The sequence below is a fragment of the Saccostrea echinata genome, unplaced genomic scaffold (genome assembly GCF_033153115.1).
Source record: "Saccostrea echinata isolate AGI-Se365-2 ecotype Australia unplaced genomic scaffold, CSIRO_AGI_Sech_v1 ptg000003l, whole genome shotgun sequence".
Taxonomy (NCBI): Eukaryota; Metazoa; Mollusca; class Bivalvia; order Ostreida; family Ostreidae; genus Saccostrea; species Saccostrea echinata.
The window spans coordinates 13,690,001-13,709,237 of record NW_026889752.1 but is presented as its reverse complement, the minus strand read 5'-3'; the positions used below and the strand labels follow the sequence as shown (position 1 = coordinate 13,709,237).

Here is a 19,237-nt window from a genome sequence, read left to right as displayed (position 1 = left end):
CAACTGATTTTTACAGTACAAGTACTAATTATACAATTTATGGACACTTATAAAAGCTTCGCTTTTTAATTTACAATCAATTGTAATGCTGCATAATATATTTCTTTAAAAGCTTGATATATGTATATTGTTGTAACTGAGGAGCTGGATGCAGTTGTTTATTGTATAATATGGATCATCTGTTAAATAATAATACTTTCCATGGTCATCTGAGTATCTTTAAAATTTTATTATCCCAGTTTTAATAATCATGCAATGATTATAGAGGGAATTTTCTTTACAGTATTACTATTTGACAGAACAGATTTTTTGTTTTTCTGTTGGAATAACTGAAAACTGCATACTAGGAAAATAACAAAAGGCTCTGCTTGGACTACAAAAGCTCAACTGACCATACTGTTATGATTTCAGAGATTTTTTTTATTCTTATGTCAAACGGTGGACCCATCCTTGCCCCAGGGGCAGTGAGTTGAATGTTACACTACTTCAAAATGCAAATATATTAATGCATCTTTTTGTGGCCTTGCTGTTTTTGAGATCACTTTATAAAAACTTTACTTTCAACTGTAGCCTTCCCCCTCCCTTCGAGCCTCATGGGTTCAACTTTGGATGAATACTATGTAAGGATGCTTGCTTGCATATCAATATAACTAATTCTGGCACTGCGGTTTTTTAAAAAGAATTTTTCAAGGTTTTTCCTGTATATACCTATGTAACACCCTCCCATTGTCACCTCAGTCTATACATAGGGACCCTGAACTTAAGAAACTTGAAAATATACACTTAACATTTATGAAATAAGCTCACCTGAACTGAAGGCTCAATTGAGGTTGTTTTTTATCAAAATTTGTCCGTTGTCTGTTGTTGTTGTCATAAACTTTTCATAATTTCATCTTCTTTTCCAAAACCACTGTGCCATTTTCAACCATACTTGGCACTGAGAATTTTTGGGTAAAGGGGAATGAGTTTGTTCAAATAAAGGGCCACATTCTCTTGCAAGGGGAGGTATTTGTGAAAATTCAATGGCATTTTTTAAAAACTCATCAATGGCATCTTTTAGAAACTCATCTCAAAAATCACTCAGCCAAAAAAGATGACTTTTATGTGAAAGTTTTGTTATCTAGTGTGGTCAAGTTTATTTAAATCATGACCCTCCCCCCCCCCCCCCCTCAGTGGGGGTGTTCGAGGGCACAGTGGGCCATCAAAGTTTTACATAGGAATATGTATAGGAAAAAAAATCTTTGAAAAATAACAAAGCCAGGACTAGTCATATTTACATGGATGCATCCAGATTCCAGCGTGTTCGATCATGAACCCCAGGGATAAGGTGTGGCACAATTTTTAGAGATGGCAAGTGGATTAATTTTTGTACCCAGTTAGTCATATATTCTTCAGACAATATAACCAAATAATCGAGCAAATACGACGTTTAATTTGTAATTTTCTTATGAATTTATTACGACATTCAAGTTACAATTTGTTGAAAAAAAATTAATACTTAACTATGATAATCAGACTCCAAAGTAAAACATGATATGAACATGAACGTTCATTTACAAATTATTGCAATCAAAGTCCAACCATATTTTCATCCACATGCTACCCACTCTCCACTATAGTTGTAAAAAATGATTTCATCAACCAATGGTCAAGATGGGCGACTTCGATTCGCAACTTATTCACTAAAAATGGCTCTGGAGCCGCACACAATGATGTAAAGATTCGCAGTGATTTGAAAAACGAGGACAGTAGCCGTATATAAAACAATGATGAGAAGAAAATTAGGAACAAAAAAAGGTAGAATCTTTATTTTTATAAGGCCTACAGCCACAGGGTACTTTGATAAGTATTCAGATTTATAATGGCTAGTAAATTATGGGGACTTGTTTTGACAGCGGAAGTGTCTTGTGAATTATTTAACTGGTATATTGCAGTATTTTGGATTTAAACACGCTGCATACGAGGTTTAATTTAAAAAAAAAATAAAAGGTACATTTACCGCAAAAATATCAACTAACCGTTAATGAAAATTGTAACCGTTTAGGACCTTTCCGACAGATTAGTCGGTTAACCTTTGCAATCCCGAAAAATTTTACTTAGGAATAATAGGAAAATTCTTCTCAAGAACAGCAAAGCCATTAGTTATATTTATATGGAAGCATCTTCAGGTAGTGTAGATTAATGTTTGTTCAAATCTTGACCCCCAGGAGCAGGGTGGGGACACAATAATTAAATTATACATAGGAATTATATAGAAAAAAAATCTTTAAAAATCTGAAGAAGAACAGCAAATCCATGATTAGTTATATTTACATATATGGAAGCATTTTCGGATAGATTGGCATTCTAGATACAAGTTTGTTCGATTTAGAATTATCTTCACATTTCATATAGTAAAAAAAAAGTATTATTCTAAGGATCCATTCAAATTACAGTTATACTTTTACTGAATATTACTACACTGTGCTAATTATCATTAAAAGACACAAAATTAAAGAAAATGTCTATTTTAAAAAAGCAAAACATACACACTTAATGCTAATCGTAGTAATACTAGTAAGCCAATAACAGAGGTGATGTTTGAGCTGATGGTAAAGAGAGGGGTACATGTATTTTGGAGCAAATGGATCATTTTTCTAGGAATTTGCTAACTACTTATCATATAAACCATGATGTCATGATTCTGTATCAATACAGACAAAAAAAAAAACCCGAAGGTTTACTATAAATATGAAAATATATAACACATTGAATCAATAGAAAAGAAAGACAAATGAAAACAAATAAGCTTGTTTTTGCATCATGACTTGTATTTCTGTTCTTTAACCTTGTATACGAACATTTACAGTAGTACATAATTTATTATATACAGGTATTAGTTACTTACAATGATTACACATCTGTAAATGTTTCAACTTTGTTGAAAACAGCTGAGATGTAAAAGTAAAATATGGTGCATTTATTTATGATTAACTAGTCATATTGATATTTTCAGAACAAGTATAGATTAATTTAGTAGATTAATGGTTGGTTTGTTCGTTTGTTTCATTTTATTTGTTTGTTTGTTTTTTGTAAAAATAATTTGTGCATAAATTGTATAAATCTTTATGTTAACAATTCATTAAAGATGATAGATAGAAATTATTGTTGTTTACCAATTTCCATTCCATCCTTTTATTTTTATAAAATCTTACAAGAATATTTTGACGCATGATTCTCTCTATAAGGTCTCCAAAGTTACTCACATAACCAGTTTTCCTCAGTTTCCAGAGAATGTGTATTTCCAAACTGTAATTAAAGTGCCTCTTACCAACTGGGCATATATTTAAAGCCTCGGAATATATTTTGTTTTCTAAAATGTGTTTAAAATGCTTTAAAACTTGTGTAATCATGGAAAAACCCCATCCACCTACCCCCACCCAAAAAATATATTTAGCCATTTTAGGAAATAAAATCTTCATTTCAAGTAAAACCCTTAAGAGTTTTTGATCACTGGACTATTGCTTACAAAAAACTGAATATGCTTCAAATTAAATAACGCTCTGTGATTAAAACACTGTCATTCATAGATGATGATATACTAAAAATACATTGATATATATCGTATTATGAATGATGTAAATTGTGCAGGTATAAATACATTTTACAAAAGGTTCCGTTATATGCCTAAATATGTTTTTTTTTCTGGGTAAAAGGAAACCCAATTTGAATCATCTTTTGGGAGAGATATAGTACAAAGTGATGTCATTCTCCATTCTGAAATCAGTTTCCGTGATCTTTTTCGCCTGAAGAATATACAACGCTATACTTTGTATCCTCAGTTGACCGCGTCGCTGAATTACCTATAACAGAGAAGCGACCGTACACTTGATTATCAGATTTTGGAAAAGAAAGATGAAAAGGAAGAAAAAGTAAATGTTTGTTACCTCTTTTTAATACAAAGACAATGATTATGATGATAACAGAGATGAGAATGACGGCTCCTCCGACCCCTAACCCCAGAGGTAAAGTCAGAGAGGTGCTGCAATAGGATAAAGCTGAATGTATTTAAACAATTAAATTCATTTTTATTTAGATAGACACAGCTTTCAATATGATGCACCAGAGACAAGATTGACTTTAATATTTTCCTCACTAGTGTTGCCATGAAAAAAAATGTTCTCATCAAGGACACGTATTAAAAATGTATGACTCATTTAAACGATATTCATTTAAGCAACAAACGCTGTCTATTTCATGATGATCCAAACGCTGATAATTTAAGAATTACGTGGTACAATCAATATTTAAGATCATATGTATGATTTCCATTGGCCGTAAATTTTAAACAACTTTAAAGTGTCAGTGCAGAAGTTAAAGTCTCTTTGTTTTAGTACTCTCTTTAATGTCAAACATAGATGTTGAGATCATTTTACTGTGGTAGAGAGCATGTAGAGAAAACACAATACAAAATTGAACAAAGAATTAAAAAAAACACAGATACTTGAGCAAGCCTAAAGTTATGCTAGCAAAAGTTTTCAAGATCTCATATAATCAAATATTACATTCAGTATCCACGGACACTTACTTATCTTCAAGTGGCTCTGGCCCTGTCGGACGAGAGTAGATAAGTGTAGACATTTTCTTGACGTCTTTTTCGTTTATTGGGCTAAAAAAATATTATTGTGGGTAAAAAACTCATCATACTTGTCGTAGATACCAGACAAAGTTCAGTATAAGGTAAAGAAAAAAACATGTTACAAAAATGTAATAAAAAAGAAATGAATTGAGCATAAAAATATGTACCACCTGTGACTCTAATGCTCATATGACAAATGACTATGTAAGTAAATGCAATACCTCTTTTTCATTAAATAATACCCGTATTATTGTCACCGAATACAGCTCTTCTAATTTTGAGAAGATTTTGAAATACTTTATCGTTTACCTAGATATTTGACACCCTATACTGAAACCACTTATTATAGTCAACTGGAGCACGATTTTTCAACACATATATCCTCAGAAAATGTGGATGCTCGCATATTAATTTGACTTGTGCTGAGAAGATTTAATTAGTTTTTTTTCTTCATTTTTTTTGCCCTATACCTTACTCAGGCATGTAATATCGGGGGGGGGGGGGTTACTTTTCTCCGAACATAACCTTGTACTGTTGAAAATGTTAATTGAAAGGCCGATGGCCCCCTCCCCCACTTTTTGTTGCAATATACAGTAGTCAAATCGGCCCCATAGAATGAGTTATAATAAAATTTGTTCATGGAAAAAAAATCGCAGCCATGGTGCTAAGAAGCCTTTTATTTTTTTTCTGCCCAATAATTATTGTGCGGATATTTTAAAATAACACATATTTTCATTATATTTTGATTATCATTCCTGGAAAACATTTCAACAAACTTTAATTCCTTTCACATAAGAATGTTTTGAGGCAATTGCGGTATGATTTTATTGGAGAAGAATTTGAAAACATTGGTGTAAAAATTTTCAGACTGCAAGTTGAACGCCAAATACGTCACACAGATCAACTCACTCTGATGAGCTTAAGGACGATCGATAGAAAGCGTTGTACAACTTATAAAAAGGGAGTCTCAAATCATTATCACAGATATACGATTACATGTACAACAGCTGTTTGAAAAGTTCGCAGACTTTTAAGGACATACGCAACGTACCTTACCTACTGATAATTTTTCAAGATATTCTTGATTTAAGATTATAGTGCCATCAGATGTTCGTAGACAAAAAATCAGCATGCATTACCAGGGGCTTTGAAAAGATATCAATTGATGAAATTTTTTGTATAATTCAAAGAAAAATATACAAAAATTACTTATTATATATTCTAGATGTTTTGTTTATCCAAACTTGTTTTAGAAGAAGTGTACAACAGCGTGTTTAGACAATAAAATGTAGCACACAGTTCCTTTAAGTATTGGAACTCTTCAACTCCAGGGACAAAGACAATAAAGTTCAAACTACGTTGCGTATGTCCTTAAATTCGAATGATTTGAATTTAAAAATTCAAATAAAGCATGGTATTTTTCAAAGTTATCCAAAATTTAAAACTATACGAAAATGGGATATATTAAGTACTTTACATACAAAACACTTGATAATGTCTTGATTATGTCTGAAGTCATATCTCTGTATAGTCATTTCTCTCTAAAATGGAATTATTACATCATTTCATATGCTAAATTATGATATATTTTGGTTTGTTGAAAAGAAACAAATTTCAAAAGATTAATAAAGTCTTCATTGAAAAATGCAAAAAAAGATGGCATCGTAAAACGTCACGGAGCAGCGATTAGCGGATTCAGTTTAGTGTTACACTCGGGAAAAGTTCAGAATAAACTCTGAAAATGCTAGAGGAAGCAGAAAATAAGTCAAAAGTAAGAAATGTGCTGATAGTGAATTTCTTGAATCTTTAACAAAGAGAACACTGTCCGGGAACTTTTCGAATAGCCTCGTACATAAAAGTAAAATGCGCAGAGGATTAGATCATTATACAATAAAAATATTAATTGTACATTTATATATATAGATGTAGGCTTACCTTTGTGTTGTTTGTGTCTTACTTATAGATGTAAAACAGTCCTGATCTGTAATGGAAAAATTACAAAGCCTGCTAGAAATTTTGGCATAATGTATTTCTTAACAATTTTGTTAAACCATAATTCCTTTAAAAGATTTCGAGAGAATTTATTAAATAATGACGTAAACTTTATGTGATAATTGATTACCTAAGGTAGATCGCGGGTTTACTGTGTGTATGAAAACATACGCTGAAAATTTATCAGCTAAATCCCGTCCTTTCAAATTTTTCTTTGTGAATTTTTTGGGAAATTCGTCTGCATGGTTATATTGTAATCGTATTTCAAATGCACCAATGTTGATGAGGACAGGTGACGCTATTTCAATGAAATATATAGTAAAATGCGTCTTTCACGCCGGTATACGCATTTCAAAACAATGCTCATAATACTAAAATGAAGCAGACGAATTTTATTTCACTCAACAAAATGAATGTGAAGTAAATTTAGAATCGATCTATCAAAAAAAAAAAAAAAAAAAAAAAAAAAAAAATATATATATATATATATATATATATATATATATATATATATATATATATATATATATATATATATATATATATATATATATATATATATATTTATATTATGTATATGTGTTCTAGCTCAATTTCTTGCAAAAAAACTTTAAAATTTTACAATTTTTTTAACAAAGGTGTTATATTTTTTATCACGACGTTATATTACGTTAGTGCAACGTCATTATTTTCGTTTGCCAGCGCGAAATGTGAATTAATCAACAACTCGCTCAAAATAAAGCATGTAATCCGTAAATTGATCGATGATTATGTCACATAAAAGTTGCCATAGTTTACCAACAGATTTCAATGAACATGCAGAAGAGAAGTCATATGATATTTTTTTCTCAATAAATCAAACGATGCTGGAAAAATGATATAGAACAACAATAATCTACATGTATATAAGAAATAAGCATCAAATTGGATTTGATTTCATTTGCAAACTATTTTAAATTATTGTTATCTATAATAAAATGTGCCAGATTATTCGCCTCCCTGCCTCCCATGAATTTTCGTCTGTGCAAGGTTTTGCAATTAAGTGGAGGGGATCTTCCGTCTTTTCTTCGTGTTGTGTTTTTGTTTTAAAAACATTGTTCTTCAGCCTGGCTATTCTTTTGTGTGGCACAAACTTTCCTTAATATTTCATTGCGAAAAGGTTTCGACGGGTTGTCGATTGTGACGCAATTTTCTTTTTAAAAATGACGTATTATTTTAAATTCCACCGAAATAAATTGAGTGACAATTATATATATGCAAAGAATGATGAATTATTGTTTTTTACTTTGAAAAACAGAATAAGTTTTAGCCTTCCATTTTCCAGCGTAAAAAACACTTTTAATTTAATGATTGATCCATCCTTAATTTTTAATTACCTATAAATAAATATTTTTGCAGACCACACAAGCCTTAATGTATGTTTTATTTTTTACTGCATACTGCTGAAGATAATTTTTGCTTGTTGTTACTGTAAACGAGGAAAGGTTTCTTCGTCGAATCCTATTGTGACGTCAGCAAACCCACGATCTACCTTAAGCTTAACTTTTAGTTTCTAAAAATAATCAGAACTGTGCCGTTTGACCAAAAAATATATCTCTGCAGCGTACATCAATGGGACCGCCATGTACATGTAATTAATGGGACCGCCCTCTATAGCGGCTCGCGCAATATATAATGGTAATATATTCTCACATTTGTAAACGTCCGTTGATCTGTAATATACAGGACATGGAGGTGAAAATTGTTTACAATCCGAATCCTCTTTATAGTTATTCTGTATCCGTGATCCAAGCAAATTGAATTCTGGACAAAAACCACCTAAGTTAAAAAAAAAAAACGCTACTATTAAATATTCTGTAGAATTTTCATACGTAAAATATATTTTTCAACATTCCTTGTGTAATTTGATTGCTTTGGGGTCTTCTGATTTTAACCATGCATTTTATGCAAAATTAATATAAAATTGTTAAATATTGATTGTGAGAATTCCAAATAAACCCTCTCTTTGCTTCTATCTTTCGATTGAATGGAACTATTGCACCCCCCCCCCCCCACAGGCAATTGATGACGGGATGCAGAAATTATTTTTATAACCAACATATACCCAGAGGTTCTGCAGTTCTTTATTAGAACCTTGCTTTGCAATTGCTTTATAGTGATTATAGTCTGTCCGTCCGTCCAAAACATGTTTGTGTAATTATAAAATCCTTGTCATTAGCATTTTCTCACCTACATGTAGACCCCTTTCTCAGTTTCTGGTTCATACTTCGATCACCATAGAGTGCCCATAGGTTTAGGACCTTGCAGCGACCTTTAACCAAAATACCTCACCCAACGAGTGTCCATGGTAAAGATGTAATCCAGATCGAGGTCAGGGTAAAACTCAAAAATACAAGTCCCTCTCCTGTTTATGTATGTGTGCAAAACCGTGAAAACGAGAACATATTGTGTGTGTGTGTGTGTGTGTGTGTGTGCGTGCGATTATTTTTGGGTGGAGTGGCAACAAGTGTCATACCTATTAAATTGCGTGGTGGAGCGCAGACTTCTATGTAGGAATCTCTCGATGGATTCATTAGGCAGTGATACTGGAAGTTACTAGGTGAGGTGCATGTTTGATTGACAAGATGACACGCTTTATCTGCAGCTCTGACTGTCCATTCTTTGTTGTTGACTGGACATTTATCCACGAATTTCACGGTATCCACAGAATCATTACAGCCTTGTGTTATAGGATACAATATAAACTAAAACACACATATATAAAGATTTATTGTTAGAAAATATACATGATATAAGGTATAATGAATTTGTAGACGTGTGTCAAACTGTGTCATTTCTAGTAATAAATACGCATTATACATCCCGCTTGAAAAACTGTTAGAGGTCATAGCAATATTAGGCAGTAGCACGTCAAGCAGTAACAGAGCAAATGAAAACCGGAGGTCTATAGCAGTGGAATCTATCACACTTCTACAGAATTTTTTCTGTATTAATTAAAGTTGTATCACAATATATGTAGGCACGATTAAATGCAAGTTTTGATTAAAATAATAAATTTAAAAAGAAAAGAAAGGGTATTCAAATACATGTAAAATGAAAATGAGGTAACAATTAATTTTGATATTCCTGTTTTTGAAATCAAGATCAAGAATAGACGGATTAAGAATTTATCAGGTTTACATGATATGAACTGCCAAACTCTGGGACTCTCGTCAATTTTTTTCTTTTAGATATTATTTTGATCAATTAAAATGACTTTAGTTACATACTGTATAAATTATGCACAGCAGAACAACTTCCATGTCAAGGAATTCTAATAAGACAAATGTGATTTTCAGTCATCCCACCTTCTTTTTTACAAATAGTTCCTGCTAAATGTAAACATGCTCTTGATGATAAGAAATTTGAAATAGCTCACTTATAAGACAAACTTTGCACATGTAAGTAATTTTTTTTCACGAAATTGAAGTAAAAAATATTGATATATAGGAGTAAAAAGTGTCAACTGGCAACGTTTAACTTGCTGCCATTTGCTTAACTAATTCCAGTTTCACTGCAATATTAATCTTCTTTTCATCAGTTATGGTTCATTTCAAATCCTTAAAGAAATACCAGAAAGAATGTAGTGATCTTTGTCAAAAATGAGATTTTCTTTTTTATTTAGTTCTAGCCATTATTAAGTGTTTGTCTTATTTGCTAGCAGTTCATCATGCCTACTGAATTACACCGGTAGTGTGTAGGTTTACCTACCTAAATCTTGTACAAATCGATAACTTATCTATCGAGAAATTCGATTAAAATATCCATTGTCTCCACTTATTAGGTATCCTTTGTGAGCTTTTAATTTTATTTTTAAGCAAAAGTAACAGTTAAAGCCAATGTAGTAGCAAACTATAAAATGAATATAATATAAACAAAAAGAATATTTAATTATCAAAAATATTTAAAAAATGTAAAATGCAAATTAGTTATAGCAAAGTTATAGCCAAAGAAGTTTGACTGTACGAAAACATTTTTATAATCCAGTTTTGGAAAAAGAGAAAGCATTTTTTAAAAACAAAATTTTACTTTGAGGGAAATGAAGATGCATACAGTATATATGATGTAATCTGATATCAACTATTTAATTACTTTTCAGATCTCTCATTGCTTTATTTGATAAATTCAAACTTTTGTGTGTTTCCGGTAGGTTAAATGTCCAATGGTTTAACGAAAGAAAGATTTATTCAACTTAAGAGCAGGGATTGCCAAGGAGAGGATATGTATAGGCTTTGCCTGTTTCCCGATCCTTACTGATTTATTCTAAAAAAATAAGTTTAAATTAAACTAAATTTGAATTATTGTATTAAACCACAGAATAAAAAAATTACTGACTACTATTTTATTTTACTGAATGGGCCACGACCGCTTAAATGAGGGAGCCGAGGCATCAATATACTGCCTTGTAATGGCATCCCTTACAATGCAAGTGAACCCTGGGCACAGATATGGATCCACTATTTGACTAGTCCATACTTAAAAATGTTTGCTGTTAAAATGTTGGAAAAGATTTCAATGAGACTACTGGTAAGCTCAATATCAACATGCCTGGGGTCCGTTTCTCAAAAATGCCTACGACCAGGCGTAAGCTAAATCCGGACTAAATCAGTGACTAAACCCGAAAATCGAACTAAGTTGCGTTTCGCAAAAAGGCGGAGACTTAGTCGAGACTAAACTTTAGCTTAAATCTACGCCTCTTTATGAGTAGGCGTAAGTTCTTAGTCTGTACACAACTTGAAAAAAGTGGCAAGTGTTTTGATCATAAAGAGTTTAAAGAATAATTATTTTTTACGCGCACGATATAAACACCTATTCATATTCATATATGATATGTGAAAAATCGTGAAATATACAATTACTATGTAGGTAAATAGAAAGGTAGTAAAAAACCAGCGAGGATGCAGACTTTTTTTCCGTAAAAGGTGGGATGAACTAGAAATTTGTAACTATGAATTTTTAATTGTGAAACTAGGTAAGAAATTAAGAAGTGCCAGAGTTTTTTTTTTTTTAAAAAAAAAAAAAAGGAGGCACACGTAGTCTGGGGGAGGGGCTGCAACCCTACCGCTTTTTGTAGTAATAGTGTTTTCTGTTAAAAATTAAGTTGTAATTTAGGTTGTCCTACACTTTCAGTATTTCTTTTCTTGAACTGTTAAAGTTTGCTGATATTTTGGTTACTCAATTACCTAACCCCACCCCCCCCTTTCCCCATCCCCCGCACACTTTTTAAAAACGCTGCTGGGTCCTTGATATTTTTTTTGTTTTGAAATCGATAATGTTTTAATAAAACTCCTCAAACAATATGCATTCAATATATTTTCGATAATGAAAAATATTCGATAATTATGCCATCAACTTATTAAGGTAATGCACCTTTTACCTTAATTTCCCCTTTAATTAAATGTCGATTACTAATTATTGAATTAGAAATTCATATAATGAGTACACGACAATAGTGTACTCATTATATGAATTTCTAATTCAATAATTACTAATCGACATAAATATAAATATCATAAAAAGAAAAAAAGTAAAATGTTACAGTAATTAAAATATCCTTTGTATAATACTGTTTTTTTCCTATTTCAAAGGAGTAACTGTCATGGCGTAAGATGGGTCTAAAAAATTTTTTAAATAGGTACTTGTTTTTAATTCATATACAATCTATCGTAGTTTTCTCAGACGAATTTTGTTTGAATATGCTTTTTTGATCGACTTATGAACAGATAAACACTTTATATTACATTTGAAAAGAAAGTGGTCGATAAAGTGTAAAAAATGTTTTTGTTGTAAATGAGAAACAGAGTTTAGAATTTGCTGTCATTTAATGCATTATACTCATAAAAAATATCAAGAAGAAGAAATTTTGCTTATTTAAAAATATTTATGAATATGAAAATCATATGACTTGTTAATATCTTTAAATCTAAATAAAATCTTCAAGAAACATTTGCATCCATAAAAGAAATATTATTTGATCATATTCTTAATAAAAAATTAAACGGAATTGCTACATTTAAGGAAAAGATGATGGTGTTGAAAGTTGTACTTTGTCCGATCTAAATAAATCTGATCCCGACTGGAAATACCTGTATATCAAATGAAAATATTTCAGAAATTTATAAAAATACTAGATTGCTTGCCTGTCATATGGCTTACAAGAAATTGTTTTAAAACTAATTCAGCTTTAAACCTTTAATAAGAATGCATGTGCTAATGGATATGCTGTATATGCGTATTTCTGCATGGACTGTGTAAATTATCATATCGATATCAATGTAATACTGTATGTCCAAAATGTAATATTATATAATACGTGTATCAGTTGAATGCCAATAAGTCTAGCCAATAAGTCTAATTCAGTTAGAATTGATTATTCTGTTATGAAATTATCAATTCAATACAACTGATAATTTTTCAAAACTCTTATCCATATTATAATAATACTAGTGTATGACTTCATAATTGTTAAATTTTCCACAGGCCCGTAGAACGCGGTGAGGCCCGGGGGCCCCGGCCCTCCACTTTTTCTGTTATAGTAAATTTTCCTTCAGATGCCCCTCTCCCCCACACACTTTTTGTCGCTGTAAGGTCGAGCACTGTCAAATTCTATGACTTCAGTCTTGGACAGTTATAATATTAAGGTTTTTGACTTGGACAATTTATGAAGTTTTTTTGGTCAGATTAATTTGTTAAGTTGCTCCCTAGTTTTTGGTAGTTCAGGTTTTTTTTGTTTTTTTTTTTGTTTTTTTTGTATTTGTTTTTGGCTTGTCAGATTTTTTTTGGGAAGTTGCCCCCTCCACCTTTTAAACTGTTGCTACGAGCCTGTTCCAGCCCTTTGCCACTACCTTATGTGTATTTGCTTTAATGTATTTAACATAAGTGAAAAACAATATGACATATTCAAAGAAAAACTACTTAAAATACCCCATGCTTAATTTATTCGAATTGTTCACAAGTACTTATCATGCTTAAACTATGTACATCGTTTGGGTTTTAATGTACGATTGTATATCAAAATAACACAATCGTGTACACGTTTATGATTTTCTAATGTAATTTGTACCTACATGTGTATATAGATTTTTTTATTTGAGCATAGAAAAATAGTTATTTAATTTTAATGCTTTGACCTTGAAAATACAGGTGGGTTTGCGTAATATATCTGTTTGAAAGATGGTGAGGAGAGAAAACATGCACGCGCGCTCATGCTTTCCGTGCTTTACTTCTGTATTTAGGTTTAAGTTTGATATTTTAAAATTTGATCCGCCACATGTAAGTGTAGTCTCTAAACCAAATAAAATATGATCTGCGCATGCTTAGTGCTTAGCGGAGATGTCTTAGTCTTAGGCCCAGTCTTACGCCGCTTTCTGAAACGGATTTAGGCCCGTCTAAATTTTGGCGTAACATACTTAGTCGGACTAACTTAGGCCCAAATCTACGACTTTTGAGAAACGACTGCTGGCATGTACGGTTGGCTGGTATAAACCAAGCGGCCTTGACGAGGGGTTCTTTGATAATGATGCAGCTGAGGCTCGAAAAACAATCTGAAATGATAAAAATAAATACTCGACAAGAAAAAAAGACAAAGAGAGACAAAAACTCAGAAAGAATCTTCAGAGAAACCAAACAAATGTGAACTATATAAAACCAATATATTGAACTTAAACACTCAATTCTAAAACAAAATTCTAGTCGACCACTGTTTCATGGGGATGGGAGGAGAAGGGTGGGTAACAGTTTCAGCACAAACTGATGACGTCAGAGTTCTGTGTTAGGTGCTACAAATATCCCCAAGTATGACTGGAACCGATAAATACCGTAAAATACGCCAAGTGAAATAGATGCATTATCGACCAGACCAGAGCACAAATAATTATTTCACTTTGATAAATAGATTAAATCTTAAAGCTGAACACGACTCGTAAATAGGCATACGCCATTTTCGATATTATATCTACGATACATCAACACCAGGGTATACTCTTCGCATTCGTTACACCTGACTGCTTTATTGTCACGGGTATCGGCGTGGAATGGCGACCCGTGTTCGTGCTGGTTATCTTGCAATACCTTTGTTTACATTTTATTGTAGTTACGTGTATCTGTGTTTGTTTGTATAATGCACTAACCTGTACAACTGTAATTGTAAGTTTCTTTTGTATCTACTTTCCTGCATTAGACGAGGTATTACAGTTATTTTTGAGTGCTGTGTAGCATACGTCCGTCTACACCGGTGTCGACTGATCATACTAAACAGTGTCCAAGTCAGGCCCTTTATATAGGGGTCCTCAGATATAGCGAGAATCCGAACAAAAATGGCGGACACATTGCTTTTACGAATCATGTTCAGCTTTAATTAAGCAAGCATATTAAGTGGTTAAATCCCAGTAACATGTTACAGAAAGAACGAGGGAGCTTTTGATTGGCATTCGACAGGAATCTGGGCGCACTTGAAAAGTGAAAAATTCATTGATCTGTCACATGAAAGAGCGTGTTGCAGAAACTCGTGATTATTCCCTATATCGAGAAGGACATTTAAATACCCACGACGCATGAAGAGTTATGTCTAAATATAGATAATGATACGTAGATGACTTTATTTATACGACGGGTATGTCCAGCTTGTTATAAAAAACATTTAACATTTTACGTTTATTTCATGCATAGTTTTTTTTCCTTACATAGACTGTCGACTTGTTAGTAAACGTTTTTTTCACATCTATGGTCACTGTCGCCATATTGCACGAGAAAAGTTAGAACGATAAAAAGCACAATTAATGGCAAGTGCACCTCGCACATTATTTTGAAAGATGTACTGTAGACAGCGTGCGTTAATATTTTTCAATATATAAAAATGTGTCCACTAATCACGCTGTTGATGCAATATCCAAGGAATTCCATTGAGTCATTTCAATTTAGTTGTTTCAAGTCAAATCTGAGCCACTAATTAACAGAACAATTATGAAACGAAATGTGTATGAAAAAACTAAATTATTTAAAATGATTATAGTACTTAATTTTTTAAGACATCACCACTAAATAATAACATATTAAATATATGTCTTATTATTTTTAGATCATAATATCAAGGAAAACAATTTAATTCTGCATGCATTTAAAATATTATCCATTAATTTTCTGACATTCTCTCCCTCTCTCTTTCTCTGTCAATAGAGATGTTACATTGTACTTCCATGATATAAGAAAAAAATGTATGTAATGGATATATGCCGAATACTGTTCTATACGTTAGGGCCGAAAACAGTCTGATAATTTTACATATAGAATTGTATGAGGCATATATCTTACTTAAAACATTGCTATTTAAATGTCCAAAAGTTACCTGGAGGAGTCCGATAATTACACAATAGGAGTTCAGGCATCAATAGTTTCCTACCTGAAACCATCTAATAAGTAGACAAAAGAAAAGAGAAAGTTTTTTTTTTAAGACAGTAAAATCAGTGAGTGAACTCTTTTGTTTCATTCATTCAATGGCAGTCGTTTACACTTAATTTAATGGCAAATTTGAAATCGATATGCAGTTTCTAAATATTGTTCTACTTTGTGCTGTATATACCGTTGTATCTGAAAAAATTTAAGACCGTTTTCTGTTACTTAATTTTTTTCTTTTAAACTGCTACAACTTTAGGGAAAATAACAAAAGAACTGCAACACCCTCTTTTAGCATTCTTTTGATGTATCGGATTCCTGTGAAATAGGAAAGGGAAATATCTTCCCGATATGGTATTTTAATTTGCTAAAAAAGAGATGGAAAATTGACTAGATGAATCATTTGGTACAAAATGTTACATTTTCAATCACGTTTTTCTAAAAAATTGCTACCTCTGGGTCATCTCTCCATGATTTTGAAACGTTATTTGTGTGTATTTTAATTCAAAGAAACTAACAAACATTTGTAAAAAATGGAGAGAAGACCCAGAGACAACAAAAATAAACTTCTTCTAAAAAAATTCCAATGTGTAAATGCGGTGCTTCGTCGCTTTAAAACCATAAAGTGTGTAGCTCAGTAGTATGCGTCACTCGTCCAGAACAATGAGAAAGAAATATTTTTTGGTTCCATCCTCGCATGGAGCGTTAATATTTTTTTTTTTGTACAATCAATTTTTTTTTGCAAGTTTAATTTTATGTACAGATCTATTTTCAAATAGATCAATTCTGGTTCTGCTGCACCGAAAGTGAAAGCAATTCTTCCAACCTACTGATACTTTAATATATATTTACATGTAATTGCATTTAACCATATCCTATAGGTGTTTGTTATTTATGTGAAGCGTTACTAAGTTTTACATGTAGTAATTATTAAGATAAGCGGACTGATATATGAAATTTGACAAAGTATTTCAAACTAAATGTTACATTTTCCCATGTGCGTGACTTTGTAAAGTATGTCCTGCTGTGGTCAGCCGACCAAATCGTAGACATTTATACTATAAATGTTTCGTACGCCTTATTCCTGCAGATCACATGCCAATCACGCCCATCTTCTTTAAAAGTCAAAAACATACATGTAACATGTAAAGTTATTTTTTAGCAATAATTTGTTACCTTATAATCTCTGGCACAAACCTTTCATCCTCAAGGACAGTGTCTTTTGCGTGTAGCTACAAAACATAATGCACACTCATACAGTCTGTTTACTAGTATTGCGCATAACCCACGAAGAACAAAATCTTTGTGCCTTCATTTTTTAAAAAAAGAAAGTCCTCATTGTTTTTAGTTACACGGCTTAATTGCACATAAAGCAAAATGAAAACTAGATGTCATAAGATAGTAAAAGCCGCACATAAGTGCACTTTCCTTCGTTCCAAGGGTAATTAGCAAAATCTATAATTTACACACATGTTACAAATTGAGGATAAAATGCTCACGTGAACATGATGCCGATAGACCAATTGAATTATTATCGTATTTTAAATGACAAATTTATCACTTATCTGAAATCAGAGAAGTTGATGAAGCATTAATTCAGTTAAAATTTAAGTTTTTGTAAGGAAAAAAAATGAGTTTTGAATTTTTGGCTTTCAATAGGCCCTCGGAATGAAAATAAAAATCCCAAAGTGAAAAAAAAATCCGAAACCTTATTGCATTTCTACAGGACACCACTAATCAAATTATAAAAGATGACTTGACTACTGGATAAAAGTAGAATAGCTCTGGGAACATACATGTATTTATGGTAAAAAATCGGTTTTTTGGTCCTTAAATGGCTTTCTGTAAGAAAGCAAAAATTATAAGAGAAATTCTTAAAATCGTAATTTTGAAGAAAAAAGCATCGTTTTTGTCTTCTCTCCCAATTAACTTCTAAGGTGAAACTATTTGCATATCTACAGGTTATCATCAGTCATATTACAAAAGATTATTTATCTACTGTTTTATCCGTAAGGAGTTCTATAAAAACGGTTTTCGGCACCCGATTGGTTGATATATTAGGATGTAAATGAAAATTCAAAACAATAATTGGACACCTAAGGACACCACCAATCGCATTCCAAAAGATGTATTGGCTACTGTTTAAATGTAGGACGGGTTTGAAGAAGACCAACAATGATAATATTATATGTCCGAACTTCTTTAGAAAATGGTGGTATATTGGATGAGTATTATAACACAATCATTATGCTTCCTCAAACCCAGGTCAGTTTGTGCGTGAAAACTTTACATTGTGTACATCCCATGAAAAATACTTCAACCTTGAAGGTAGGCCTAATCTTGTGTAATCGAAACTTAAAACATCGTGGTAGGGCGTCGAAATATTTCTAAAAGATCTGCCTTTCAAATCATTCTAGCTAAAATATCAAACTTTTTTAAAATTATGTAAATGGGGCATGGGCACAGATTTGAAGTTCACATTTCCTAAAATTTGCGGTATAATATAATGACGTACATGTTGCTGGAACAGACCGATATATTATGAAAATGTGTTTAGAAATTTTTTTCGTTTGAAAATTATGAAAACTACGAATTCCGGGACGCTTTTGATTGACACGTATCCTTGCACTTTCAAGAGGTAAAATTGATGTTTAATATATAAGAAAAGTGGAAAATCTGTAGTGTATAATTGTAAAATATTAAACCTAAAATTCAGAGTAGAAATGTGAGAAAGCGAAACCAACACACTGGTCAGCATTGTCAGATCGTGTTCAGAGATGGTTGTAGAGTTATCAAATTGAACACACCTGTGTTATAACACACTCTGAAAAATAATTTCAAAGTGCGTTAAATTTGGGACCAAGTTAACGCACTTTGAAAAAATAAAATTTCTTTTTCAAAGTGCGTTAATATCGACCATATAAATAAACGCACTTTGAAAAAAAAAATAATGCGTATGGCTTAGTCAATTTTCTTGCAAAATTTTAGGTATGATAGATAACCTAGTTGGATAACTTTTCGGTGATGAAGCCACTTCAGGATCTGAGATATAGACGTTTTAAACATTTTAGGTTCTCGTAAATGTTATAAAAGGGAAATGGGTCTCTTAGAAATAATGGAGAAATAATCATGAAAATGATCATGATTGTTTAATTGCATAATCTTGTTTCTTTTTTAGTTCAATTTTTTTTCTAGTCT

General features: G+C 31.9%; 1 protein-coding gene across 1 annotated transcript; it reads right to left on the bottom strand.

The window, feature by feature from the left end:
* Positions 1 to 3,718: 3,718 nt before the first annotated feature.
* Positions 3,719 to 14,189, bottom strand: LOC133178601 (uncharacterized). Its single transcript, XM_061313332.1, has 8 exons — positions 14,059 to 14,189; positions 9,880 to 9,981; positions 9,126 to 9,354; positions 8,303 to 8,428; positions 6,554 to 6,599; positions 4,568 to 4,648; positions 3,927 to 4,021; positions 3,719 to 3,842 (listed from the first exon to the last, which is right to left on the bottom strand). Exons 2-8 carry the CDS (start codon positions 9,910 to 9,912, stop codon positions 3,763 to 3,765), a joined length of 690 nt encoding a protein of 229 aa, XP_061169316.1. The 5' UTR covers positions 9,913 to 9,981; positions 14,059 to 14,189; the 3' UTR covers positions 3,719 to 3,762.
* Between the last annotated feature and the right edge of the window lie 5,048 nt (positions 14,190 to 19,237).

Bases quoted from the DNA above. Each gene is read 5' to 3' on its own strand.
- LOC133178601 (XM_061313332.1), bottom strand. From the start codon at position 9,912: ATGGAAGTTGTTCTGCTGTGCATAATTTATACA. The intron at 8,429-9,125 runs GTATGACACTTG...TTTTTAACTTAG, and splicing joins TCCACCACGCAATTTAATAG to GTGGTTTTTGTCCAGAATTC. The intron at 4,649-6,553 runs GTAAGCCTACAT...ATATTTTTTTAG, and splicing joins AAGACACAAACAACACAAAG to CCCAATAAACGAAAAAGACG.